Source organism: Amblyomma mixtum, chromosome 4 (genome assembly GCF_055824585.1).
Source record: "Amblyomma mixtum isolate Tamu chromosome 4, ASM5582458v1, whole genome shotgun sequence".
NCBI lineage: Eukaryota > Metazoa > Arthropoda > Arachnida > Ixodida > Ixodidae > Amblyomma > Amblyomma mixtum.
Window position 1 is genome coordinate 111240235 of NC_143015.1, and position 27738 is coordinate 111267972.

The 27738-nt window shown below is 47.9% G+C and overlaps 1 protein-coding gene across 3 annotated transcripts; it reads left to right on the forward strand.

The window, feature by feature from the left end:
• Positions 1 to 1235: 1235 nt before the first annotated feature.
• Positions 1236 to 26807, forward strand: LOC149347882 (polycomb protein suz12-like). Of its 3 annotated transcripts, none has more exons than XM_089587588.1 (16): positions 1236 to 1467; positions 3218 to 3264; positions 3359 to 3423; positions 3962 to 4027; positions 4572 to 4627; positions 4727 to 4813; positions 6367 to 6555; positions 7160 to 7404; positions 11187 to 11373; positions 12849 to 13120; positions 16738 to 16895; positions 17479 to 17571; positions 18774 to 18879; positions 18957 to 19036; positions 25326 to 25430; positions 25505 to 26807. In XM_089587588.1, exons 1-16 carry the CDS (start codon positions 1359 to 1361, stop codon positions 25728 to 25730), a joined length of 2091 nt encoding a protein of 696 aa, XP_089443714.1. In that variant the 5' UTR covers positions 1236 to 1358; the 3' UTR covers positions 25731 to 26807. The 3 variants fall into 3 exon arrangements, with proteins under 3 accessions (XP_089443714.1, XP_089443713.1, XP_089443715.1); XM_089587587.1 differs by having other exon boundaries at positions 1237 to 1467; positions 6343 to 6555; XM_089587589.1 differs by lacking the exon at positions 25326 to 25430 and having other exon boundaries at positions 1238 to 1467; positions 6343 to 6555.
• Positions 26808 to 27738: the final 931 nt, after the last annotated feature.

The window sequence follows — 27738 nt, forward strand, 5'->3', positions numbered from 1 at the left end:
AGGAAGGGATGGAAAAGCTAGTGGAAGAAGATGGTGCGGTAGTTGAGGAGTAGGCCTCCGGAATAATTTACACCACTTGGGAATCTTTAACGTGCCCTGAAATGGCACAGCACACAGGCGCCTTAGGCGTTTCCGCACCATCGAAACGCCAGCCGCGCTCGAGTTCGAACTCAGGTACTCCTTAATTAGCACAGCGGGTAGTACCTTGAAGCACACACTGACTCATGCAGCTAGGGAGCCCGTCCTTTCCTCAAAATAACACTGTACTCAAAATCAAGGGAATCTACAATGTTGTCAACGGCAACACCAATGAACACCGGGGACCTATTGCTCCGATGACGCGTTAACCTGCCACTCGTAAGTACATTGTAAACGCCATGGCGCCATGCGCCATGCATGCGTGCGCATGCAGCGCACACCTCTCTGTTACTACCGCCACATAGCTCAAAGCGCGATTGAGGTGTCCACTGACCCAGCTTTATCCTTTCGCGACTCTTTACGCAGACGGATTTTGTGAGGTAGGACTAATAGTGCTTTCGCACTAAACATGGTTATGACAAGAAAGGAAAGCGCAAAACTCTCAACAGCACTACACTGTAACCGCGCGGCCGCGTTTCGATGGAGGCTGCGCGATTTCAGTGCATGTTTAATATGGCTGCTTGGCCTCAAATAAAGCTGGGACAAAAGATCCCCAGGTGGTCGAGCCCCTTTCTGGCTTTCTTCTTTCACTCCCACTTTCGCCCCTTCCGACTACAGCGCTAGCTGTTGAGTTGTCCACTGACGAGTGAGACACTGCGCCTTTCCTTTCCTCCAAACCAATTTAACTTTAGGGAAGGAATGTAAGGAGGGCGTAAAATAAGGAAAAAAGGGAGAAAGGGGGGGGGGTCTTTAAAGTGCACAGGACGTAGAGTTAATATACTGGTACCGGCACAGCACAGCGCATGGGCGTCGTTTGCATTTCGGCTCCATCAGCACGCTGGATACGCCAGGATTTTATTCTGCGTGTACAGGGGCTCATAGAAAATGGGAAAACACACGACAAGCGCTAAGCTCGGGGCTCCAAGCTTCAGGCTCTTAGGAGGTTGTTCAACCGCAACGCAAAAATCCCGCGCCCTGCGCTAAACTGTAGAGAAGAGAGAGAGTGAAAAAAAAAAGGAAAGAGAGAGAGAGGGAGAGGACCCAAGGTGTGTTTCCCAGAGTGCACTGCGCTGCTACGGCTACGGCCTATGCTACGGCTATCGCGGCGGTAGCTGGCGGAGGAGCGGACGGAGCGGACGCGCCGTCGGGCGATGCGCTTTTGTGATCGGAGGCGAAGCGCGGCGGCTCCATCTCAAGAGTAAACTTCGGCTGGGGCCCCGATGCCGCCGAAAAAGAAGGACAAGACTGCCGTCGTCGAAGCGCCCAAGCCACAGCGCCAGGAACAGCATGCCTTCACCGACCACGAGCTCTTCCTACAGGCCTTCGAGAGTGAGTGGCGTTGCGGTTGAACAACCTCCTAAGAGCCTGAAGCTCCGAGCTTCTCGCTTGTCGTGTGTTTTCCCTTTTCTCGTTCTGAAGGGAGTTGCACAATTTTTCTAAGCCTAAAGAGCGCACCTTGTGGTTCTGTCTCGCGCGATCACAGTGGCCACCCCAGTTCGGGACGCTCGCAAATCAATCGGCCAGCGTTTCGTGGGGTGGTGGGGGGGAACGAGGCGTAGGGCGCGCGGCAAACCAGCACGGCCCGCGAAACACTGCGTTCGTCGCCTCCAGTCTCGCGCTGGGTTACGAAACAGTCTTTCCGTGGCAGTTAAGTCACGATAGTTGTAGTTTAGCGGCGAGATAACTTAATGACGGCGATGAAAGGAGGAAATGGTTCGCGTTTTCCGTAGCTGCATTCGCGGGAAACTGTCCGCTGCACACACTTTCGCTGGAACACTTTTTTGTCGCTGGAATATATGGGGTTGTAGGTGACGCGCCTTAGGTTTGCGATCGCTTCATCAAGGGTTTTTAATTCTGTTTGGATGCTGCGGCGTTTATTTGGGATACTCGATGTGTGTGGTTGGCAGATTCGGGCGCTGTTACGGGTGGTTGGAAGCAGGTGCGTTGCCTGCCTGCCACACAACGCTGGCTTCTTGTGCGAGCGTTGGCGAAACAAGCAAACTACGAATCAAAACTAAAATGCCTCGCGAGATGACAGAACTAGCAGAGGCTGCCGTTTGTGACGAATTCGCTTGTTATGAACTCGAGCATCCTGCATTACGCTGCTGCCAAAAAAGTGATACGGCGTTCCGTTTCTGTTAGCGCTAGTACCTAACCTCATTGGCGCTGTCTTGCCTCGGAAGTTTCCAGTTGCTTTTCCATCCTTAAAAAAAAATGGAAAAGTAGCTGATTTTCGTGAACGGCTGTATCGCATATCGGTAGTGACTTTTGTCAGCAGTTCATATCGAAAATATTTATTATTCATTTAAGTTATATCGTACGCATGCGTAGAGGCTCACGGGTAGGCGCACATAAATTAAAGGCTTATATTTTGACTGTAATATTTAACAAACATGGTTTAACAAGTGTCATTGCCCACACACTGCTTACTTTTACATTGTATGCGTCCATTTTTGCACGCTGTTATCAGTGTCAGCGTTCACGGGTGCATCTGATATTTTCTGCATGTTGTAAATGGCGTACAGAATTTTTGCGTTTTTGGTTGGTTTATGGGGTTTAACGTCCCAAAGCGACTAAGGCTATGAGAGACGCCGTAGTGGAGGGCTCCGGAAATTTCGGCCACCTGGGGCTCTTTAACGTGCACTGACATCGCACAGCACACGGGCCTCTAGAATTTCTCCTCCAAAGAAATTAAATGAGATGTTAGTTTTGTGTGGAATGAGCGTTCAGAAAACTAAAGAGAAAGTTTGTCACATTTTAACGTCCCAAAGCGACTATGAGAGACGCCGTAGTGGAGGGCTCCGGAAATTTCGACCACCTGGGGTTCTTTAACGTGCACTGACATCGCACAGCACACGGGCCTCTAGAATTTCTCCTCCAAAGAAATTAAATGAGATGTTAGTTTTGTGTGGAATGGGCGTTCAGAAAACGAAAGAGAAAGTTCCTGTCACATGATGTCTGGAGTTCACAAATTTTTTGTTGATTTGCACAGATGTAGTGTATTTCGAAGCTAAAGATCTGCTTATTCAAACAAGTAATTTTCTCCCTTATTAAAAATGTGCTGTCGTTTCACTTTCAGAGCCAACACAGATTTACAGGTATCTACGAACACGGCACGTAGTATCGGTGAGTCTGGTTTGTGCACCCAGTGTGGTGGTGGTCACTGCCCCACATTTAGTTAATTCTGATTGTCTTGTGCTCTTGTTGCGATTCTTTTCAGCCAATCTTTCTTCATAGGACATTAACTTATATGAGTCATCGCATGTCACGGAACCATAAGAATAGGTACGTCAACATGTACTGCTCATTTTCAAAGCATCATATTTGTGTGCGCTGGTCTTTTATGGGTGAAGGTGAAAAGATTTGGTAGTATTTAGCCTGCAACTTGAAAAGCATATAGGTTAGTTTGGTTGATATTGTGCCTGTCAACATGCCTACTGCTACTATCGCCTTGCATTTGGCACATCATACCCTCAGTTGCTGGCTGTGTCACTAACCTCGTTGCTACTACTACTACTACTACTACTACTACTACTACTACTACTACTACTACTACATCTCTTAACTGCCTACCATTATAAATGTACAGGGTACCTGCTGTAGCGAAAATGCAAAACAGATGTGAGAGAAATGTTGGCTCTGTATAAAGCAAGTCTCAGCGGTTTTCTTGTAGGGACGTTGCGACGTGTTTGTACAGTTACAGAAAGCAGGTCTGCAAATGTGCATGGCAATCTGGCCTTGGTAGCCAGATTTGAATTGTATGATGCTGCAATTCTTCTTTTCTTGTGTTGTTTTGTAAACTGTTATGTTCTTCTCCTTGAAGGAAAAATTTCAAAGTGGACAGTCTATTGCAACGAGTCCAAGCACAACAAGATCCATCATCATGCAGGTTTGCCCTTTTTTTATTACAGCATGTTTTTATTTTACCTTTCTCTTTGTGTCACATGTATTGCTAAATTATTTTTCTTTCTCTGTTTTTGAATATTGCTATATTCATGCGCATTTTTCTAAATTCTTGAGGATGCAATAACAGCAGTCAAATCTCATTAGCTTGGAGCTTAAGGAATTGACAGGTGACATTTCACTTCCGTGAAGTTAATCTGATATGGGAGATATTTTTGTGTGCATAACTTGCGTGTTTTTTTTTCCTTTCTATGCGACCTCTTTACAGTTTCACTTTCTTTTTTTTTTTCAATTTGATATGAGAACTGCAAAATACGTACAGTATCATTGCTTTACTTTCTAATTCCATTTGTAAATTCATTTTTCTTGATGGCTCAAAAAGCACAGATTAGTTTTTAGTGTGAAAGCTTGAAGTAGAGTAGTATTAAAATAAATGTGCATTCCTAACCTGTAAAGCACGTCTTAGAGTGAATGAAACCGTAAACACCGGTTGTTGTTGACTGCCACAACTCGCTGAACTTTCTCACTAGGTCCCCCAGCCAGATGACATTGACTTTCACGGGGTTCTACGACCGTTCACCAAAGAGTAAGTTTTAAACAATACTATGTAGAGTTTTGGTGTTGACCTGTCACCGGTCATCACAACTCAGTGCACCTGTTTTCTTTGTTGCTCTTCTCTGAACAGAGGACGTGGTTACAGCAGAAGCTGTCATCTTGAAGATTTGCAACAAGAAGAAGAAGGAGCTGGAATTGCCGCTGACACAGCTTTCTGGTATTACTGACGGCTATTTTACTATTACAATAAAACCTCCTTATTTCGGCCTTCGTTAATTCGGATAATTCAAACTGTCGCTGGGATTCCACCCCATGCCCTTGCGAGTCTATGGCGCTAGGAGCTCGTCAGTCTGCCTTTTTCATGAAATGTGGTGCTTTCTGAGGAGTGGCAAAAATTCGAACATGCAGGTGCAATCTTGTTATGAGAGTGGCGAGGGGGCACGGTAGGGCACGCTGTTGGGGAGGAACGCTAATGAAATGCATACTTTGACGCATGAATCACAATGATTATCCGTGACTTTTTGCAACAGTATCATCAAAACAACCCCATGCCCTTGCGAGTCTATGGCGCTAGGAGCGCGTCAGTCTGCCTTTTTCATGAAATGTGGTGCTTTCTGAGGAGTGGCAAAAATTCGAACATGCAGGTGCAATCTTGTTATGAGAGTGGCGAGGGGGCACGGTAGGGCACGCTGTTGGGGAGGAACGCTAATGAAATGCATACTTTGACGCATGAATCACAATGATTATCCGTGACTTTTTGCAACAGTATCATGCCGGCATCGAACAAACGCATGTGCAGCATCATGTGACAAGGCAGAGCTCTGATGCAGGTTATAAAAGGCTAGCACGTTATGTGCACATATTGTCACCGTGGCCGAGATGGCCAAGGAAAAAAAAATCATGGTGGCCGAAAAAAAAAAACTATAACCCGATTACTACTCCAACGTAAATTTCAGTGACAGCTGTTAGTTAAATTTATGCGAGATTAATTCATGAGATCAATAAAATTCGCATTTAGCAAATAGGTAATTATGCCTTTTCAGAGCAATTCAAGTTAATCACTGAAATGATTAGATTAGCATAATTACGGAGGTGAATTACTAATATAATTGCTGGATTAAATTTATTTCACCCGAATAAATTACTATGTTTACTTGCATTAGGAACGCATTTTTGCAAGTTTCTGCAGTTTGCATTTTGGCATATCTTACAGAGAAACTCTCAGATTCGTTGAAGAGCATTCATATTGGCTCTTTCACCCCAAGTACACCGCATTCGACAGATAGTGCTACACATAATGCTTAGTTGTTTTGATGTTCAAAAGATAGTGGCTGTCATCATTCGTTATTTTAACCAGAAAACTGCGGGTCACGAAGAACAGAATGCTCTTATTATGCGACGGGAAAGAATGTAGTTTTAGGCAGCCAAATCAGGAGGTGCATTCAATGTGCGAGCACGTTGATTACGCAGCTTAATACGGTAATACTGATTTACTTAATCAAACCATAGGGCTCGCTCTTTCATCCACTTGTTGCTGATGCGGACAACGCCGACGATGCGATCTCTGTGAATCAGACACTAACAGCTATCGCTGCAAAAACGCGACTTGGCCCAAGTGAGGCATATGTGTTTGCATAGTTTATCAGGAAGCTGCATGTGTGCTTGTGTGGTGTGTGTGTTTGTGTGTTGTACGAGGTCTGTGGTGCGCCGGGATGTTGTTGACTGGAGGCTGTCGTCATGCGGCAGCTCCGTTTGTCTGTCACGTACCAGTGGGCAGCTGCGAGGTGCCACACAACCCGGAGGGAGCAGCGCACGCCAGTGGTGCCTCGACAACCCGCCCGACGGTCATCACAGTGCCCGGCAACAGCTTCTGCCCAAACGGAACGGGTCTCGTGCGGTCTTATGTGCTGCTGTTGCGAGTGACTGCTGGCGGTCAGACCAACGACAGTGAACCTGGAGGTCAGTCCTTTTGCTTCGATTTCCATGTGCTGTTTTGTGTGTAAACTTGTCTACTGAGTCTTCTGGGTCAGAGAGGTTAGGGCAGTGGTTCTGTAAGGTACACTGCAGAAAAAAAAAATACCATGATTGTTATAATGTGATGACTGGACTAGTCCTAAATGTACGGTTAGCTAATGCTTTGAAAAGTGCTGGTCATTGCTGCCGATTTCAGCCTCAAAGAGACTCGCCGAAGTGGCTCAGCGGCTTTGACGTTCAGCAGCTGTTCGTGGGAGATCAGGATCAAATCTTGGCAGGGGTGATTGCATTTTGATGCAGGTGAAATGCTACACTATAGAGTGACTGCAGTGGGGGTCCAGTGGTTTGAGCATCCACTTTTTATGCAAAAGGCGCGGGTTCGACTCCCAGTGCCTGTAGGTCCCCATCAGTTTTTCGATAGTACAAACTTCTGTCCAGCCTGGTGTTCAACTTATCCGGGATGGAATGCTTGGAAAAGAAACGGCTCTTTGGCCTCACCCTGTGTAGATGAAAACGCTTTGTGCCACTGAAAATGAAACGATGATCATCAGCGAAGTGTGGATTAACCGATGCCCGTTTTGCACCCAAGAACCACCATCCAAGAAAGCACGGCGCAACGGGTGTGGTCGTGGCCCGGCCTCCAGTGGTGGCAGTGGAACCAGCGGCGGTACCTCGGCGGAGGAGAGTCGCCACTATGTGGGCGAGATGGTGGTGTACGAACAGCAGCGGTGCCTCCTTGCTGAGGGGGAGTACCAGCTGATGCTCAGGCCTTGGGGACCCAAGGCGGCACCCCTTGCCCGAACTGCATCCTGGGAGAGTCTCAACCAGGCCGAGGTGGGTGCTGCCGCTGCCTTCCAGCATTTTCTTCGCCCTGTAATAGTATGTGGACATGGGCGGGACTTGTATCGCGCAGGACTGATAGTTATTGGTTCATTGGAGCAGCGTAGAGTGTATACTCCGTTTCATACATAGCAGGCAACGCTGCCAAAGCTAGCGCACTTGTTCGCGCAGTCTAAGTCCTCACGCAAAAAGTAGTTGGCCACACAACCGAAGTGAACACAAGCATATTTCGTTGCGACAAATCTTAAGTGCCGTGACTGGCACCTCCTGGACTTCGTTTTACTTCTTGCCACATTTTCGTCCTGCGACTCGTCGAGGTTTCGAGAAGCAAAAAGTACACGTGGCGGTATGATACGCAGTTGGTAGATGCGAATCGCTCCTACTGAGAAAGCGCGAACATGAGCGCCTCACAGCTTCGACTGTGAGACTGTGATCTTTAATGCTACGACTTCGTTTTGTACAGCTCTTTGTGTTCGTCCAAATAGTGACCGGAGTTTCGAGAAGGACGAATGATACATGGCGGAGTAATATGGTTTCGCGGACGCACTATTTCAGCAACCTCTGCAGCGTTGCCTGCTACGTACGTATGAAATGGCGTGCAGCCACCGTAGACCTAGACCTTTTCCAATAAATGCTTCCTGGGCATCACCATATTGCTCGCCAGGCTGCTATGTGCATCTGGTGCAAGTCAAGTGGAAGAGGTAGTAGTGTGATTCCTTGCCCCTGTTGACAGCAGTACGAAGTGCCAAGTGGAAGAGGTAGTAGTGCAATTCCTTGCCCCTGTTGACAGCAGTACGAAGTGCAGGTGTCTCGACATCTGCGTGTACCTGGTGGAAAGGTCTACACTAGGCGAAGGGATACGCTGTCAGGGATGGAGGAATGTGGCAAATTTAAGAGAACTTTCATGGGTGTGCATCATTTAATTTTCCTCTTTTTTTTTTCCGCCATCATTCTCATGCAATAAAGGTGCAGTGGCAGTAGCAATGCACTAGTTACCTTTAATATTAGAGCACGTAGTCATGTGTTTTCTGCTCTGTTCAACAAAAAATCTCAACCTGACGTCGCGGCAGTTTACTTGTGAAGACTGGTAGTGGTGGTGAGACCTACATTTTATTTTTTGCTATTTTGTGGCTTGGCTAACGAGAGCATTGTTTTCTGCGAAAGTAGTCTCTTTGTAATGGGAAAGTCGTAAGTGATCAATCTAGACCCACTTCGGTTTGTTCCAAGAGTCTCTTTAGTAATACAGTTAAAACTCGATTTAACGAAGTTGAGGGGAGCCGTGAATTATTTCGTTAAATTGAATGAGGCATTTCTTGGGCACATAATTTGTTACATTCAATTATATGGTATGGTGGCATCCAGAAAGCTACTGCAGCATCATATTTGTGAAGCGTAAATGCTCCCAAAATGAAACTGCGGACTGCGGAAACGACCGCCACCGCTAGCGCGTATGAAAAGAAACAACAAAAATTCTTACTCAACAAGAAAGGCCCGAGGGGACTACAAATTTATTTTCCGCCAAAGAAGTCGGTGATCTTTGCCTGCATGCGCTTTGTGAGCAACGGCCGCACCGATTTCTCATAGGTCTGAAGTGCTTCCAGCGCGTCTTCCGTCCCCTCGTGTGCGCCGGCAAAATGTCGCAGCAGATCGAGAGCATCCATCACCTGACCTGGTGTCAGCACGGGAGCTTCGGCACCTGCAGGGTCGTCGGCAGCGTCTTCAGCCGTCACTCCCTCCACGCTTCCTACAAGCCGCAACATATCGGCATCAGTCAAAACTTCCGTTGTGACTGCGTTTGTGTCGGCGTTCACGTAGTCTGAGAAACTTATGCCTGTGGGCACCTCATCCACTGAGTGAAGGTGTTCCCAGGCATCTTCATCCTCGTGCACGGCGCTCGCGCAGTCCGGACCAGCTCCGGCAGTTTCAGGGCCTAGTGTACCGAAACCGGCAGTCCTGAAGCAGTTGACAATTATCGACGGCCTCAATGCTCTCCAAGCCGCCGTCACCATCTCAACCACCATAAAAATATCTATTTTCGTCTCGCGCTTCAGCTCCAGGTTGAGGAGAACTCTGTCGACGACTCGACGCTTGTATGTGCACTTCACGCTATTATCCCTTGATCCAAGGGCTGAACCACGGAGGTTGCGTTTTGGGGGGAAGTAGCGGAGCTCCACGCTGGTCAGCTCGACCTCTGCAACGTAGTGGGCCATGCAGTTATCCAGCAACAGGCACACTTTCCTTTTCTGGCGACACATGTCGCTGTCAAATTCCTTCAGCCATGTAGCGAAAATGGCACGCGACATCCAAGCCTTTGAATTGGCAACATACTTCACAGGAAGCTTTTTGGTGCCTTTAAAACAGCGCGGCCTTGCACTCTTTCCGATGACAAGTGGGTCTCGTTTGTCGGTGCCGTCCATGTTGACGCACAGCAAAAGAGTCAGCCGTTGTTTGCTGTGTTTGCCGCCGTGGCACGCCTGCCCCTTCAGGGCAAGTGTTTTTTTAGGCAGCATTTGGTAGAATAGACCGCTCTCGTCGGCATTGTAGATGTCGCTGGGGCATATTTTCCCAGAATGTCGGGCACGTTTTCAGACTGCCAGTCGCCGACTACAGCCTTGCTTACGCTGCTCGCTTCACCGCTGAGCACTTTCCCAACGATGCCGTGTCGTTCTTTGAAGCACGACAGCCAGCCGGGACTTGCCTTGAACTCGTTGTCGCCCAGCAAGCACGTGAAAGAGCGAGCTTTTTGTTGGAGCAGGTCTCCATTCACGGGAATATTCTTTCTCCCGCAAATCCATAAACCAGGCGAAGAGGGCCTCTTCCATTTTGCTTTGAGGAGTAGTCTTCAGCGTTTTTTTGCGCGAGAGATTCCCCGACGAAGTGGCGCGGAGGATGTCATCTTTCCCTTTCAATATTGTGGAGAGAGTACTCGCTGGAATGCCATGTGCTGCAGCCACGTCACATTTCTTCCGTCCACTTGTCACAGCACGAATTATGTCCGCTTTCTCGTCCAGGGTAAGCCTTTTTCGTTTCCGTTTCTTGCAGGGCTCCATCTGCTAGTCAGGAGGGTTAGCGGCGCGCTTGCTCGCACACACCACATCCGCGTTCACGATAGCAAGGCTAGACTGATGGAGGCCTAATAAGCTGAGCTTGACAAAGACGTGCGTTCAAAGGCACGGGGAAATATCCGCACAAGAGCGAACACAGAGCACAACACACAAACACACACACAAAAAAACACGCGAATTGCAACAGCACCATCTATGAAATGTGGCACGAAACTTTTTTACTGCTGGTGCCATCTCGTGAGCTCGACTCAAAATTAAAACTCGTTTTGCGCTGCGCAGTTTGAAAAAAGCGGCGGGCCGAAGATGCTCCGCGCTGTTACCGCTGACTCGCAATCAATAAATTTTGGGGTGCTGTCTACAAAATAGACCAAAAGTTAACACTTTTTCACCTTTATTTACCGAAAAAAGGTTCGTTAAATCGGGACAGATCACGGAATCGGTTTCGATATTTCGGGTTAGTCAAAGCATTGAACCCTATGGGCGTCTGAGGGGCAATTAGGATACCTTCGTTAAATCAGGTTTCGTTAAATCGAGTTCTGACTGTACGTACTTACTTTCGTCCGGTACTTACTCTGGTCATAATCTGCTCCATCTTGGGGAGTTGTTGCGAATGCATTGGACTTCTTCCGTAGCTAGTTTTGCACGCAATGCTTGATGCCGGACTGCTTGTTTGCCCTGGCTTGACTCGTAGCCTCCGCAACCTGCATGCAGGATTCCCCAGCATTGGAGGCCTTTGAGAAGGGCCCCAAGGTGGTGTTCCGGCTGGCCTGGGGCGCTGCCGAAGAGAGCAGCAATGGTGACGCTGCGGACCATGCTCGGACAGCTCGACCCGTCTTGTCCCCTGTGGAGCTGAACGTGGCTGAGCCTGGGCACAAGCACACACGCAGCAGACGCAATGGTGAGTAAGCCGTGAGGCGGGGCTCAGAACTGAATTTTGTGGGGAACAGGTACAGCGTAATCCACTTGGTACAGTGTAATCCACTTGGTAGAGTGCAATCCACTTGGCACAGTGCAATCCGCTTGGCACAGTGCAATCCGCTTGGCACAGTGCAATCCGCTTGGCACAGTGTAATCCGCTTGGCACAGTGTAATCCGCTTGGCACAGTGCAATCCACTTTGCACAGTGTAATCCACTTGGTACAGAGTAATCCGCTTGGTACAGTGCAATCCGCTTGTTACAGAGTAATCCGCTTGGTACAGTGTAATCCACTTGGTACAGTGTAATCTTCTTGGTACAGTGCAATCCACTTAGTACAGTGCAATCCACTTGGTACAGCGTAATCCGCTTGGTACAGCGTAATCCGCTTGGTACAGTGTAATCCGCTTGGTACAGTGTAATCCGCTTGGTACAGTGCAATCCACTTGGTACCGTGTAATCCACTTGGTACCGTGTAATCTGCTTGGTACCGTGTAATCTGCTTGGCACAGTGTAATCTGCTTGGCACAGTGTAATCTGCTTGGCACAGTGTACTCCGCTTGGCACAGTGTAATCCACTTGGTACAGTGCAATCCACTTGGTAGAGTGCAGTCCACTTTGCACAGTGTAATTCACTTGATACAGTGCAATCCGCTTGGCACAGTGCAATCCGCTTGGCACAGTGCAATCCGCTTGGCACAGTGCAATCCGCTTGGCACAGTGTAATCCGCTTGGCACAGTGCAGTCCACTTACAACAATACCAGATATAGCGATATATCGCTTATAACGATCGAATTCTTCAGATCGGTCAATTCCCCATTGCCGCTATGGAGGAGTAACGTACGTAACGACAAAATGACGGCGAAATAGCAGATACAGCGATAGGATTCTGGCTGCCCAAAAGGCGTTTGCCATTTGTCAATGTTTGATAAAAGAAAATCTAATCCTTGAAGCGAATTACGTTTGAACTCTGTAAATGACTGTATGCTAAATGTGTGTGTGTGCTTCGAGAGGTGCTAATTAACAAAAGCAGTGATTGAGCGAGTAAAAAAGTGCATGTTTGTGAGGGGCGAGTGTGCACGAGCGACAGTATGCTTGTGTCACCTGGCATTGGTGTGTCATGCGATCTGGTGACAGTAGTAGAGCACATGGTTGGGGAATGCGCGAATGAGATGAAATGGAGTCACTGACGGGACCCATGAACGCTATTGTTGTGCATCACTTAACCGCTGCACCACTGCGCCAGGAGTGGATCTAGGGGTCTGTGAACGTTAAGTAGAGACTAATTCGGCATATGTGGTCGTTAACCCGTTATCACTATCCAAACGACTTTCATCTGTGAACAGTGGATGCGAACACCGGAACCGAAATGCAGACCGAAGTGCTAGCACACCTAATTCGCATTTGACCTGACTGCGCGAATCGAGTGTCCATTTTTTCTTCTTTGCCCCTGCAGGAGAGATGAAGGCAGGCCAGCAGCCGCCACAGCAGCAGCAGGGCAGTGGTCAGGTGGTGCCCAAGGGGAAAGCAGGCAGCCAGCAGGTGGAGCAGCAGCAGCCCCAGCGCACGCGGGTGGTGTACCAGTTTGTGTACCAGCAGCAGACGCGGCAGCAGACGGAGGCGCGCGCCGACCTGCGATGCCCCTGGTGCCTGCTGCGGTGCCGATTGCTGGCTGCCCTCCTCAAGCACCTCAAGCTCTGCCACGGACGCTTCACCTTCGCCTATGTGGTGCGTGCACACAGCTGTCTTTCTTTTTTTTTTCTTGGTAGTTATTAGCCGTTATCAAAAAAGGCAGCAGCTGGGCCAGTTGGTAGCATGACATATTGAGGAGAAAACGGCGCGTCATACTAAGGCAGAAAACGCTTCACCTTCGCCTATGTGGTGCGTGCACACAGCTGTCTTTCTTTTTTTTCTTGGTAGTTAGTAGCCGTTATCAAAAAAGGCAGCAGCTGGGCCAGTTGGTAGCATGACATATTAAGGAGAAAACGGCGCGTCATACTAAGGCAGAAAACGCTTCACCTTCGCCTACGTGGTGCGTGCACACAGCTGTCTGTCTTTTTTTTTTCTTGGTAGTTAGTAGCCGTTATCAAAAAAGGCAGCAACTGGGCCAGTTGGTAGCATGACATATTGGGGAGAAAACGGCGCGTCATACTAAGGCAGAAAACGCTTCACCTTCGCCTATGTGGTGCGTGCACACAGCTGTCTTTCTTTTTTTTTTCTTGGTAGTTAGTAGCCGTTATCAAAAAAAGGCAGCAGCTGGGCCAGTTGGCAGCATGACATATTGGGGAGAAAACGGCGCGTCATACTAAGGCAGAAAAACTACACAAGATGTGCACTGCCCTATAAAGGGAACACGGGCTTTCTGTTGTTACTATGTTATCAAAGATGTCTCCATACTAACTAGTCTGGTTGTATCTGAGGTGTATGTACAGTTGAACCCCTCAAGAACGAAATTCTCGCGGCAACGAAAAATTCCGGCGCCCCCGGCGAACTTCCATAGGGTTCAATGCATTTGTCCCCTCTCAACAGCGAAGGGTTTTTAAAAAGCAGTCCCGCATTAATGAAAGTTTGAGGTAGTGATCTGCAACATTTTTTCGGCACATCAGCCAGTCGGGAACATAGAATGGGCAAAACTGCAGCAGCACACTCATCCGACAAGTCGGGCCCATTCATTTCACCTGCCAACAAGCACCGGCGCAGCCTTTTTTGTTTACTTTCGGTTGGTTCGGTAATGATGATAGCAAAGCAATTTCTTATTTTGCTCGCTGAAAGCGGCTTTTTGCTAGCCCGTCTGTTGGCGACTACGCACGTACGTGACGTTTCACGTGACTACACCGCCGGCCAACCGGGGAAGAGCAAGGAACCCTTTTTTTTTCTTTTCTCTAGTGCGCCGACCACGCTATCTCGCCGATCTCGCCGTCCGCCTTGTGCAAGCCAAATTCGCCCGCGACTTGCTTGTGTACAGTGTTTTTTGTTGTTTTTCGACTGTCGGAAACATGAAGCCTCCTGTAAAGAAGCGCAAGTTTTTGACGCTGCAGGAAAAGGCTGCTATCATCGCCGAAGCTGAAAAAGGCAGAAAGAAGACGGACATTGTGGAGGAGTTCAGTATCCCGTGCAGCTCATTTGTTCAGTATCCCGTGCTGCTCACTTTCTACGATTCTGAAATCAAAGAATGGCATCATGGCGGCACTCCAGAACGGCGCGCGCGCTCTGAACAAGACTTTGGCAACGCCGGTCTACGAAGGCGTGGACAAAGCCGTATTTCAGTGGTTCCTGAACAAGAGAGCGAACAAGGTGCCTTTGTCTGGAAGCCTTCTGCAGCAAAAGGCGATTGACTTCGCGTGCATTCTGGAGCACGACAACTTTAAGGCGAGCGCCGGATGGCTAAGTCGATTTAAAGCGCGGCACTGCATCGTCGCCAAAGTGTTGTCAGGGGAGTGTGCGCGCGTCGACTCTGAAGCAGCATCGTCCTGGATGCAGGAAAGTTATGCAAGTAAGCTCGCGTGATGTGCTTGATGCTTTCGATGTTATCCGGACTTTTCTCGGCGACCACGACGACGACGAAGCTATGCATAGCTTATCAAGCTGCGAAGCCAGAGTCGTCAAGCTCCTGCACAGCAATGTCAAGCAGAGCAAAATAAGTGACTTTTTTCATTAAATTTTGGTTCTGGAAGGTAATGGGAGTGCTTGTTTGTCCATTTTCGCGACAGCGAAATTCTCACGACAACGAAAAGGTTTTCCTTCCCCGGCGGTTTCGTTATTGCGGGGTTCGACTGTACAGTCATCCATACACCTGTCTAGAGTGCCCGAATGGCACTCCGGGGAGTACACCTGTGCCATTTGTGAGTGTCCTAGGGCTTTGCACATTGGTTGCACATGTTGCATATTCACAGGGATCATGTTTCACTCCTGATGTCGTCTTTGAAAGTTGTGTCGCGCCTGCCAGGCTGTGGCAGTTGTCATAAATGCACAAGAAAGCACGCCACTTGAGACAATTGTGTGGACGACTGTACTACAGATGTACAGTAGAACCTCGTTGGTACGTTACCATAGCCTATGATTTCTCAGTTCATACGCTCAAAATTGCGAGCAATAAAAATTTACAATACAGTCGCACTATTTTCCTTCAGCTAATACATTCCCGGATAACGGGGCAGGCCGGGGCGGGGTTGATATCATCATCATCAGCAGCAGCCTGACTACACCCACTGCAGGGCAAAGGCCTCTCCCATGTCTCTCCAATTAACCCTGTCCTTTGTCAGTTGCCGCCACTGTATCCCTGCAAACTTCTTAATCTCATCCGCCCACCTAACTTTCTGCCGTCCCCTGCTACGTTTGCTTTCTCTTGGAATCCACTCCGTTACCCTTAAGGACCAGCGGTTATCTTGCGTTCGCATTACATGCCCTGCCCAAGCCCATTTCTTCCTCTTGATTTCAGCTAGGATGTCATTAACCCGCGTTAGTTTCCTCACCCACTCCGCCCTCTTCCGATCTCTTAACGTTACACCTATCATTTTCCTTTCCATAGCTCGCTGCGTTGTTCTTAACTTAAGCTGAACCCTCTTTGTTAGCCTCCACGTTTCTGCCCCATAGGTGAGTACCGGTAGGATACAGCTGTTGTATACTTTTCTCTTGAGGAATATTGGTAAGCTACCATTCATGATCTGAGAGAACCTGCCATATGCGCTCCACCCCATTCGTATTCTTCTAGTTATTTCCCTCTCATGATCCGGATCTGCGGTCACTACCTGCCCTAAGTAGACATATTCTCTTACTACTTCCAGCACCTCGCTACCAATTGCGAACTGCTGTTCCCTTGCTAGGCTGTTGAACATTACTTTGGTTTTCTGCATGTTAATTCTTAGCCCCACCGTTCTGCTCTGCCTGTCTAACTGATTGATCATGCTTTGCAGTTCTTGTCCTGAGTGGCAAGGCGTTGATATGTCTGTGATCAACTACCTTGCCATTGAAACACTGAAGTTTACGTAGTCATCCTTGAGATGTAAGACCCTGGCTGGGCTGGGATTCTGTTCACAAACTTGGCTAACTCTGTGCATCTCCGACAGAACTTGTCGTCAAACCATAAGGAGCAAGGGGTTTTGATGGAAGACAAGTTCAAGTGTGTCACAGGGTTGCAAGACTGCCATTTGAGGATGACTTATGTAGCACCTTATAGTTAAGGTGAAACTCAAACTCTGACAAGAGAAAAGGCTTGTTGTGTCGAGGGCTCTCAGTGAATGTAAACATACATCGTCACTTTGGGCTCTACTTTTGTTTTTTTGCACATTGCTTAACTGGCTCGCTGCGGTGTTTGCTCATCATCAGTGGTCTGCCTCTTGTTGCAGCCTCACCCCAAGGGAGCACGCATCGACGTCTCCATCAACGAGTGCTACGATGGGTCGTACGCTGGCAACCCACAACACCTCCACACGCAGACGGGCTATGCCTTTGGCCGGACAGGCCCTGCCCGTCGCACGCCCGTCACTTACGTCATGGTCTGCCGGTCAGCATTTTCTCAGTACTCATCATGCATGCGACCAGGGGCCATTTGGATCCCTCTCTATTTTTGTCTATGCTTGTCGGTCAGGTAGAGGCCGAAACCAAAGCAAAACATGCAGGGTTTCTCAGCACCTTTTGAAGAACTGCTGGGGTTTCCCTGAGGCTAAAAATATTGAGAACCCCTGCTCTAGGGGCCTGCCTCGCAAAGTGTGATGTCGCACTTTCATCTTTTTAGTCAGTTTCAACTTGGCTGGAATGGGACACTCGAAATACATCAGGTTGCTTTCAATCGCTGAGGTCATTCAGGTACTGGGTATGAGGTTCAACTGGTTGGTTAAAAGTACATGCCATAAAGTTAGCATTGTTTCAGTGTCTGTAACTTGGCCCTGTCTGACTTCTGTTGGTTTGCTGTAATTGTGCATGATATGTTCTTGTGTTGTGCGCCAATATCCTTCTGGGGAGGACTTTCACGGGCAATGAATGCCCTAGCAGAGGTCCCGACCGTGGTTGTAGTTTGTTCCGGCGTGTCTTCGTTGCCTTCTTTTTTGTGGTGTTCATAGGAGTGTTGTTGCGCACACCTTTTTCAGACCCAAAAGAGCCCCCCTCAGCCTTTCGGAGTTCATGGAGCAAGATGAGCCAGACATTGAGCAGCCACGGCCGTACATCTCTGGACACAACAGGTGAATACAGGCCTCGTTAATCTTCACTACAGGCACGCTGGTGTTCGTAGCTTCATTTACTCATTGAATGGTAGGCTAACTCCTGCTGAACCAGTTTCAGAAAATGAGGAAATGGTGTTTCGGAAATGTGCGCTGTTAGAGCAGCCGTAGGTGTATGTTTGGAAGCTGTGATGCATTTTTGAAGTTCGCATATTCTAGCAAAACTTTTATTACTCTCTCTGTTCGGTAATTTCCAGCAAATTGCATAGCTGGGTGGTATCAAATTCAAGCTTGGCCGCTTTCTTGGCTTCAACTTCTGCGATTTCGGCTCGCAGCACTGCTTTGCATGTTTGCTGATACCCGCTGCCAGCTTACTAAGCAAGCAGTCATGCTTGCATTTGATCATTTTGAGCATTTCTTGAATGGAGTGAGGTGTGAGCTGGACAGCGCCACCTCCCAGTCCTGAGTTGTATTTTGAAAATTGATTTTCTGTGACGAAGAGAGGGGATTCTCGGAAGTACAGTAGGCTCTCATTGATACATAAAAAAAGGGGGGGGGGGGGGGGGGGGGAGAAATCGTATTATTCAGGAAAACTTGTGATCCAAACCTGCTGAGATACTGAAAAATGTGACTCAGGAATGAGGTAAAAAGGCATTTATTGACACTTTCGCTTATCGTAAAGGTTGTTGCTGCTCGTGAACTGTATTGGCATTTTCGGTGTCCTTAGCACAAAAAAGATTTTGCTGGGAACGGTGAAAGTACTAGATCGGGCACAGCTCTTGATTGCCACCATCGTCGTTTACGAATGCACTATGCACTGATGGACTGTAGGAAAGCCGCCTTGGCGGCTGACTGCCACTGGGCTTCTGTTGAGGTTGCATGCTTCCATGCCTGGCCAGCTCTTATGTGCACTGTTCTTGTAAACAGTTGCACAATTGCTCGAAGTTCCAAGTTATCGAAGTTATTGAAGTTCCAAGTTATTGTAAGAAGCACACTTGGCTCTATCAGGTGCTCTGTCCTGACTTTGCGCCAGTTTCCTTGTGCTTGTTTGTGGAGAGGGCCCATTGTTCAGTGCCACATCATTTGATTTCGGGTTTGAGAGCGACGCTTTGTTACACAAGCTGGGAACTTTGGCCAGTGCCTAGTGGTGTGCATTTTTTTTGGCTTCCAGGCATCTATGCATGTGTTCGCATCAATCTTCTATTTTTCCTTCTTTTTCTTAGGCTCTACTATCACACGGAGACCTGTCTACCTATCAGGCCACAAGAGATTGACCAGGACAGCGAATCAGAAGATGATCCAGAGTGGCTACGCATCAAGACCCAGCTGGTGAGTGAAGAGTGCAGTTTACGCCTGCACAGTTTCTTTTTTTTGGCAACTGAGAATTGCTCTTTGCTTGCTTGCAGATGATTGACGAGTTCACCGACGTCAACGAAGGAGAGAAGGAGCTCATGAAGATGTGGAACTTGCACGTCATGAAATACGGGTGAGCGCGCACTCTTGTTGCTGTTTGTCGTGAGACTTGTCAGTGTTCTACGCCTTTACGTCAGGGTCATCGTTCCACACTGGAAGTTCTGTTCATTGTCAGGACTGTGCGTCTACGTGGTACTTGCCACACCGTACTGTCACTGAGCTTGAGATGCCTGTTTGCAACATTTTGTAAGCGCTGAGTGTTGCAGCGTAATGCATTCACGCAGTGCAGCATGTCATGCAGAGAGCAGGCAGCGTACGGTCGTTGAGTGGATTTCAAGGGAAGGTAAACGTAATGAAGCGGCGGGAGCGACAGAGTCGGGTTGGCAAATTGGGCAGATAACATTACAAAGTTTGCGAGGACAGGGTGGGGCACGACAGGGTCGTTTGATCAGTGGGAAAGGGGTTTGTGCGGCAGTGGACGCAGTCGGGCTGATGGCAACAATTAAATGTTTCGTTTACTGCTTCGATCCAGTGGATCCAGTTAGCAGAGTATAGAAAGTGTTAGACGTTTTCCCGTTGATCTCAGAGTGCCATCTACTGTCATGAAATGGAGCTTATCCATGATCTAACGTCAATCCTGATAGAATGTACATACTGTCCAGTTTGGAAGGGGGTGAGCGCAGACTTCGTATAGTTGGAACAGTCACAGCGACATGCAGCTGTCTGAACACATGACACCTCTCAGGTGAACCTACTTGTCCCACTAATCCAGCATTCATGCAGATAAACATTGCGTGCTTTTCGCGCATACGCCACGCGCCGCGCCAATGTGGCTGTGGCGTAGTGGTGGCGTAGCGCAGCTGCTGGGGAAATTGGGTCTATTACAAGGGGGTGAAGCATCCCGGCTACTTTCGCCATTGCCATCGGCGAATCAGATGTGTTGCAAAAGTTTATTCCCCGCTAAGGACAATGCAGATGCGCACTGGATTCTGCGGGTGATAGAAAAAGAGCTCTTCAGACCTTGCACCAAGAAATTTCTTTAATCGCCAGTTTTACATAGTAAAAGTGTCAGTTCAAATGTGAACCTCATTCAGCAGTATAATTCTCAAAATTTAGGTAGTTTGGATCATGCGTATTCCCGGATATGTTTTTTTCCTTGCATTTTTTTAGACGTATCAATGAGATTTTCATGTGCAGTCATTGTCAAAAGTAACCAGGCTGCATCATTCTTTTCTCATTCCTATAGTAGAGCCCTCACGGCTTCCCTAAAGATCAAAGAGTTCTTTGAAAGTCAGGACAGGTGTTCTCCTTAACATACAGAGATGTAGGGCTTGAGTGCTGGCATAATAGTGAACTCTCACTTGAGTGAACTTCAAGGGACCGAAGGAAATAGTTCACTTAACTGAAAGTTCACTAAACTGAATATTCACTAGACTAACATAAGACATGGCATCCATAGTGTCAAAAGTGTGAAATGGAATTTATACATAACTTATACAATGTGCATAGCAGTTAAAACGCTGCCTTTCTCACTTTGAAAAAAAAAATCAGTAATCTTCTTCTGCACTCGTACATTTAAAGCACAAGAAGTTACAAAACTATCGAAAGAGTCAATGTTTTTGTAAACTTCTTCTGGCACAGCTTGCTGTTTGAGACACAAAGTCCCTGAACTTTCCGATGCACCCTACAACCTCAGCTAGAGTTATATAGGGCTTGAAACTGGCTCTGCAGCCGCCTCCTCTTCATCGCACTCGTCTTCCTCTGGACAAACACTGGAAACAATCTCCAGTTCAGTCTGTCCAGCACAGGTAATCAGTGCACTGTCACACAGTGCATAGTCTTCAAACGAAGTACTATTGCTATCGACCTCCAGCTGATGACAGATCTCTGTCATGAGGGCGGGCATCGGTTGCGCCTGCAGTGGAGGGCTCAAAACTTCGTTGAACTGATCGCAAAAATAAGCCTGGGTCCTCTGAGCGAGTTCGTTAAACTGAAATATTCACTATTCCGAAATTCGTTTAAGTGAAACATTTGCGCATAGAATCTATAAGAAAACTGCCGGGGCTTTTTAAAAAGTTCGTTATTCTGAAATATTCGATAAACCGGAGTTCGTACAACTGAGAGTTTACTGTAGCCATAATATATGACTAAGAAGCAAACCGTGCAGCCTGGTTACTTTTGGCAAAGACTGTACATACTCAGAGGAGTACAATGCTGGTGGGGTGGCTCGGAACACAGGTTTCCACACATAAAGGTGGGCACTGCAGTTTTCTGGGAGTCCTTGGGGACACCTCCAGGTTTCCCGGAGCACCATTCTTAGTCATAGTTAATTGCTCACCTTGTCGTCCTCACACCATAAAATATGCTTGTACATCCACTCTTTTTTGAGTTTTGCAGACACCTTCACCAGTGCTCAAGAGGCCATAGCATAGTACAGTAAAAGCTCGTTAATTGGAACACGAGGGGGGCTGAAAAATTGTTTGAATTAACGAGCGGGTGGCAAAAAAAAAAAATTTAAAATGGCCATTGCATTTGGCTGCTACAGCCGAAGCCGAAATAGCCATATCTGGGATCGTTATCGAGGAATACGCACTACTACACTTTGAGGTCGGCGATTGCGGGTATTAAAATCATGGGAGTCCAAACACCAAAGGAAATAAAGGTATCCAATCAATTTATGCGCCTGAGACTAATAATAAATGTACCTGCATGAGCGTCAATCTTGATGATGAAATATGACACTATTTATGCTTCAAAAACATGTTTATTAACAAAAGAATGTTGATCAAAGCATATCAAAATGAAAAATAATTGGTGATTTGCATTTGTTTGCGCTTTCTTCACCGCGACTTGGAAGCATTGTCTGCAACTTGCCGAATATCTCAAGCTCAGCATCCGAATTCTCATCGGTGGAGAAATAGTGCACAGCCAGATCGATTGCCGATGCTGCTTCACATGATCTCGGAGGAGGCAACGGATCGTCCTCTTTGTCGGGACTCGTCGTCTCTGTCAGGCGTGCTCGCCGCGCGTGAGTCGTGCTGCTGACTGCACACAGCTTCGATAACCTCAGCGTCAATTAAAGGCCCCATTGTCTCCACGCCGTTGTCTACGTCGACAAAGCTCTCAAAGTCAACACCCTCCGATAAAACAGCGTAGGCACAGTCCAGCACGATGGAGCCATCACCTTGACCCACTTGAACATCCAAGTCTGCTGTGCTGCAGGCTTCTGTGGTTTCACTGCAGCCACACTTGCAGAAACAGTTTGCTATGATGTCTGCCTTGACGGTGTTCCACAATGTTGCCAGCATGTGGCAAGCTCCGAGCAGGTTGACATCATACAGTTTCCCGCTTTCCATACACACAAGAATCCGCTCTAGGAGGTTTCACCTGTACAGTGTCTTGAGATTTTTAATAATCCCGAGGTCCATAGGCTGCACCACAGCAGTAGTGTTTTTTGGCAAAAATGCCTGACGGATTGCCTTCAGTCCATTGACGTCACAATGCGCCGAACAGTTGTCGACGAACAAAAGAATATTTCTGTTCTCTGCCGCGAACTTTGTCTAGTGTGCGCAACCAGTCCGTGAAGATTGCTCGCATCATCCACGACTCTTTGTTCCAAGTGTACTCAACAGGGAGAGTCTTCACGCCTTTAAAGCAACGAGGCTTCGCTGCTTTGCCTATGACTTGCAAGCGGCACTGTTTCGTGCCCGTCACATTCGCACACGCGAGCACGGTGACCCTTTCCTTGCTGCGCTTTCCGCCCGAGCACATATCACCTTTACAACTCAGTCTTGTTTGGGAGCAACTTAAAATAAAGTGCGGTTTCATCAGCATTGAAAACATCGCTGAGCGAGTAATCAGCAAGATACTCCTTCAGTTCACCTGAGACCCAATTTTCACAGGTTTCTTTGTCGACTGTGGCTGCCTCTCCATAGACGTTTTTAAACGTCAGCCTGTGGCGGGCCTTGAAACGAGATAACCAGCCTTCCGATGCACTGAAGTCGCTGATGCCCATTTGGCCGGCGAAGTCCGTTGCCTTCGCAGCATTTATGGGTCCACTTAAGGGAATATTCCTGCTACAAACATCCTTTATCCACGTAATGACATGAGTCTCCATCTCGGGGTAAGCCGACATCCGTAGTCTTTTCTGCGAGGGCTCAATCTTCTTTTGGTAGGCATCGATGATAGAGTCCTTGTTCTTGATGTAGGTAGACGTTTTTTTTTTGGTGGCAGACTTCTCGGCAATCGCTGTCTTCGTTAAGAGACCACGTGCGACCGCCTGCAATATTTCCACTTTTGTCTTTAAATCCTTAGCCGAGTACTTTCCATGGCTCGCCATGACCGGCATAGTCGATGAGACGTCACCGGCGAGACACCACACCAACGAGCAAGCTTATGTAACACACGACAAGAAAAGACTACTCGTGGTGCTGCATTCCTCCGATCGCGGCCGCCGCAGCGCAACGCAGACCTGCAACGGCTTGCTCCGGAGCATCGGCAGTGGCGGCGCCCGCGCGTCAGAGAAAACCTGCTATGGCATGCGCCGGAGGCTCCAGCAAGGAAATTTGCGGCTCACCCCATGCGTGCCAAAATGCGCGCTGGCTTTTTTCTTCTCATCGTTGTGCATATGAAAGGGACAGTGAGGAGAGCTCTATTAATATTTTTTTTACAGCAAAATCCGATAGTTCGGCATTTCATGGCTTTGTTGCCACTTGGCCGGCAGCGAAAGATGCATTTATTTCTAAGAAATTTGGATTCGAAGTTGAAAAAGTTTTTCCCGCCGCTCTGATTCAAACTTGGGATTCTCTTATGACGACGCAGGACTAAGTGACGTGAAATATGACGTGCACATGACGTAACGCAGACTCCGTGATTTCTGACGGCCAGCAGTGCGGCCTAGCAGCAGCCGAAAAGAAAGCTACCGCCGGCCGCACGTTGAAGGCATCTATCGGCTATTGCGGCCGTCGCTACCGTCGCTTTGTTTACGTTTGCACCGGCGTTTTGCCAGCGTTACAATGGATCCCGTTCTCGAAGTCATCAACGAAGTTCTCGCAAATAGACACCTTTAGCATACCATGTACCTTGTTACCGTTAGCGGAATACCGGAGCCCGTCTACCGCCAGTGAGCAGGCGCTGATTGGTCCCGATGCTGCAGACGCGTGCGTAGCTGCCAGGTACGTGGCGCCATCTGGCGACGTCACGGAGATTTGCGCATGCATTGGCTGCGCCTCAGTGAATCGTGGCTTCTCGTGTCCCTGTGTTACTGGAAGCATTGGTTCTAGCAACACTGTTTTGTCCTATGACGTCACCACGCTTGTACTTGCGAATTTGGCCTGTGGCGGCGATACCTGTATTTTGGTTCTTGCTCTTTTCTACGTTACAAGAGCTTTGTTGTCAGTATGAGTGGCGTTTTTGTAATCGGGAGCTGGTATTCTGTCGATACAAGCCTACTTCAATTTCTCCTCAGTGTGCCTTTAGAAAAAAAAAAAAACATTTCAATGCATTGTACTCGTTACGAGGCGACTTCTATTTGCGAGAAGCAATGTCGGCTGCCGGCTCCTAGTTCGAATTAACTGACATGAATACCGTTATGTTCGAATTATCTGGAGTTCTTATGCTGTGGCTTCAGTACGGAGCACATTAGGCCTAGAAAGACTGAGTAGTTGGCGTGATGGTAGGAGGCACCTTTAAGTAGGTAGCGTGCTTTGATGTGGGTGCACTCTGGTCTCGTTTTTGTGCCGCAGGCAAATGTGATTATGTATTTTTTTTTTTTTTTGATCTAAAGGCAAGCTTGTATTGCATGCTGCGAAACATCTTTGAAGATTCAGGGCAGCTACATTTCTGGCGTTACTGTATAAAAGTGACGATTTTGAGTGGTATGTGAGTCCTACTTATGTGCAGTGACGGCAGCACACATGCTCCTTGTTTGTGCCAATATGCCTTCTGGTAGCACAGTCTCTGTACGAATTCTCTCGCAAGATGAAAACGGGGGCATGTGGGAAACAAAACTATTGCACATTTTTACAAACAGGGTAACGGATGCATAGTTATATGAACGCATCCATTGTGGGAGACTTCTGATTATGTGACTGTTTTGCTCAGTCCCCCTGAAAGTCTTATAGGTTGGGGTTCTACTGTGTATGCTTTGATTGCTTATGGTCAGGTGTTGAGGGTTAAGCTTTGTGGATTTAAATGTTTGTAGAATGTTGCGATAAGCTGCAGCATGTTCATTGCTGAGCAATAGTGAACTAACAAAGTGAACCTCTGCCATAATCCCTTGCATTCTTCGCCCGTGCACATCCGCGAAACGATAGCCATCAGTGATCACGTCCTGCCGCATAACTCGTCATTTGTCGTTATAGCGGTTCTGTTGCTGCTGCGCCCCAGGGCTCCTCAGTCGCCCTCACTGATGCTCAAGGGGTCCCAGCACATTGGTGGTCTAGGGCCACCCGTGCAGGAGGCCGTCTGTGAGCCAATCATCGCTCAGTGCCGATTGGCTCGGTTCACGTGTCTCATTCCCTCGCGCTGTGTTTCCTTCCAGGTTTGTCGGTGACTGCCAGATTCCCCTCGCCTGCAACATGTTCGTGGAGGAGCAGGGGCAGGAGCTGATCCAGCGCAACCTGTACCGCAACTTCGTGCTGCACATGTGCAACCTGCTCGACTTTGGCCTGGTCAGCGCGTCGGTCGTCTACACGACCGTTCGGAGACTGCAAATGTTCTGTGATGTCAAGGACCGCCGTTTGCGCCTGCCAGTGTCGTACACGTAGCGGCGCAGCTTTGGTTGGCAACCAGTGGGGGAAGAGGCAGTGCAGTGTACGACAGGACGGTTTGCCATCGAGCATTGAATTCATCATCGAGCATTGCATTGCCAACGAGCACTGAATTCAGTGCTAATAGTTTCCAGATCAGTGGGGATGCCGGCTTCCTGAAAATCTGGGCAGTGAGAGGGCGATTGGGAAGTTGACCTTAAAACGGGGAAAGTGTGCCGTGGACGAAGAGAACCGAGCTGTTTGTGGAGAGGCAAAATGCAGTGTATTGGACCTTCGAGTGTTTATCAAATCAGATTGGACCACAAAAGTTGTGCGATTGTCTTGGAATCGGTACCAAGTTGCTGTCGTCCACCTTTGCCACGGGAATTTGGCCAGTACTGAGCAGAGGTGCGTGTTGGTGGTTGCGGAGCGTTGAAGAGGTTGCACTCGTTGTGCGCATAGCACTGCGGCAGTGCCCGTGAGAGGCTTTCCCAATTGACAAAGCATGTCGTGGCTGATGTTGGCTCACAGTGTGCCGTCACTTGTGGTACAAAACGCGTATATATTCCTAGAGAGCTGCATCCTGCCATGACCTGTGTGCTCGTCGCAGTAGAACCAGGTGTTTTGCAAGCTTTTAACCCCCTTACACGGCCACACTTGCAGAACAAGGTTGTTTTGGGCTGAGAAATGCTGCATGCCGGCATGTGGCAGAGATTTGCCTGCTTGCTTGGGCAAGGTATGTTAGGAGCAACGCGTTGCTTTCGGGGTGAGTGTCATTGGGAACCAGATTTTCTTTGATTACTTTGTTTCAGGGGTTTGTGTGATGCCTTTCCCAGGTTTTGAAGCCGTGCGTCGTATGTTATACGTGGCTCTAATTCCACCTGGGTTGGCACAAGCTTGCTGTAATATAGAATGATACAGTTTTGTCACGCAGGACGGCCAGCCGTTTAATTCCTTGTGAACAGAATATTGCTTGCTGGTGAATCAGAATGTGACGTGTTTGTAGTTGGACGAAACCAAACTTGGTTAAAGTGTAAATATAATGTTTCATGCAATTTTTGTAAACCAACGTATTAAAATTGTTTTCACTATGTAGTCCGTGGATAGAGCTTTCCAGACGTGCAGGGGATGACAGCCCACATGTGAAGTTTTGTTTGCCATTTATTTTGCTAGGCTTTGTTTTTTGGAGGGATCCACGCATTATGCAGGACAGCTGTTATGTTTCTTTGAGTAAGAAACTGAACAGAGCATGTGTGTGTGTGTGTGCCAACTGCTGCATAGATGAAAGACTTGGTCTGCTGATTAAAGTGTCAGTGCCATGCTTGGGGTTGTAGCGATAGGTCTCTAGTGGAGCACTTGAGAAAGTGTAGTCAGAGAAATTGTAAACATCACTTACAACTCTGTACCAGTGTTCAGGCTTGAATAATGTGTGAATGCCAAGTGAAAAAAACTGCCAGCACATATTGTGTTCATGTCACGTTTGTGGAAAAGAGGTGAAAATGAATTTAAACGTAGCATGCTTCACCAGATTGCTAATGCTACTCCCATTCACCTGTGTCAGGTAGCTGTGTTCGTGTTAACTATTGGTTAAAGGGACCCACACTGGATAGAATTACCTTGTAGAGTACACGTCACTTTAATATTCACTTTCAAAAACACCCTGTGCTTATTCAGAGATCATTGCTTAAGTCCTCTGAAGTATATTTTGTGTACTCTTATTCCTGCCCCGTCGCACAAGGGCCTGGAAAGCACCCATATTTGTCTGGTGCGTTCGCCGTGGCAGAAATGGCAGCTTATGCATACAGGTTTTCCAGGGCTACATGTTATGGAGCACAAAGTTATGTTTGCTGCCTCATATTGGATGTCTCTGAGGAAAGTATAACTGCAGTACATACAAAAAGTAATAGGCCTCTGTCGTTTTTCTTTTGAGGTCTTCTGTAGTCGGACACAACTCAAGAATGAAGCGGAAAATGCCCCCTCAAAGGCCCTCCCAGCCAATGGTGTCGACAGATTGTCATGACCTCTG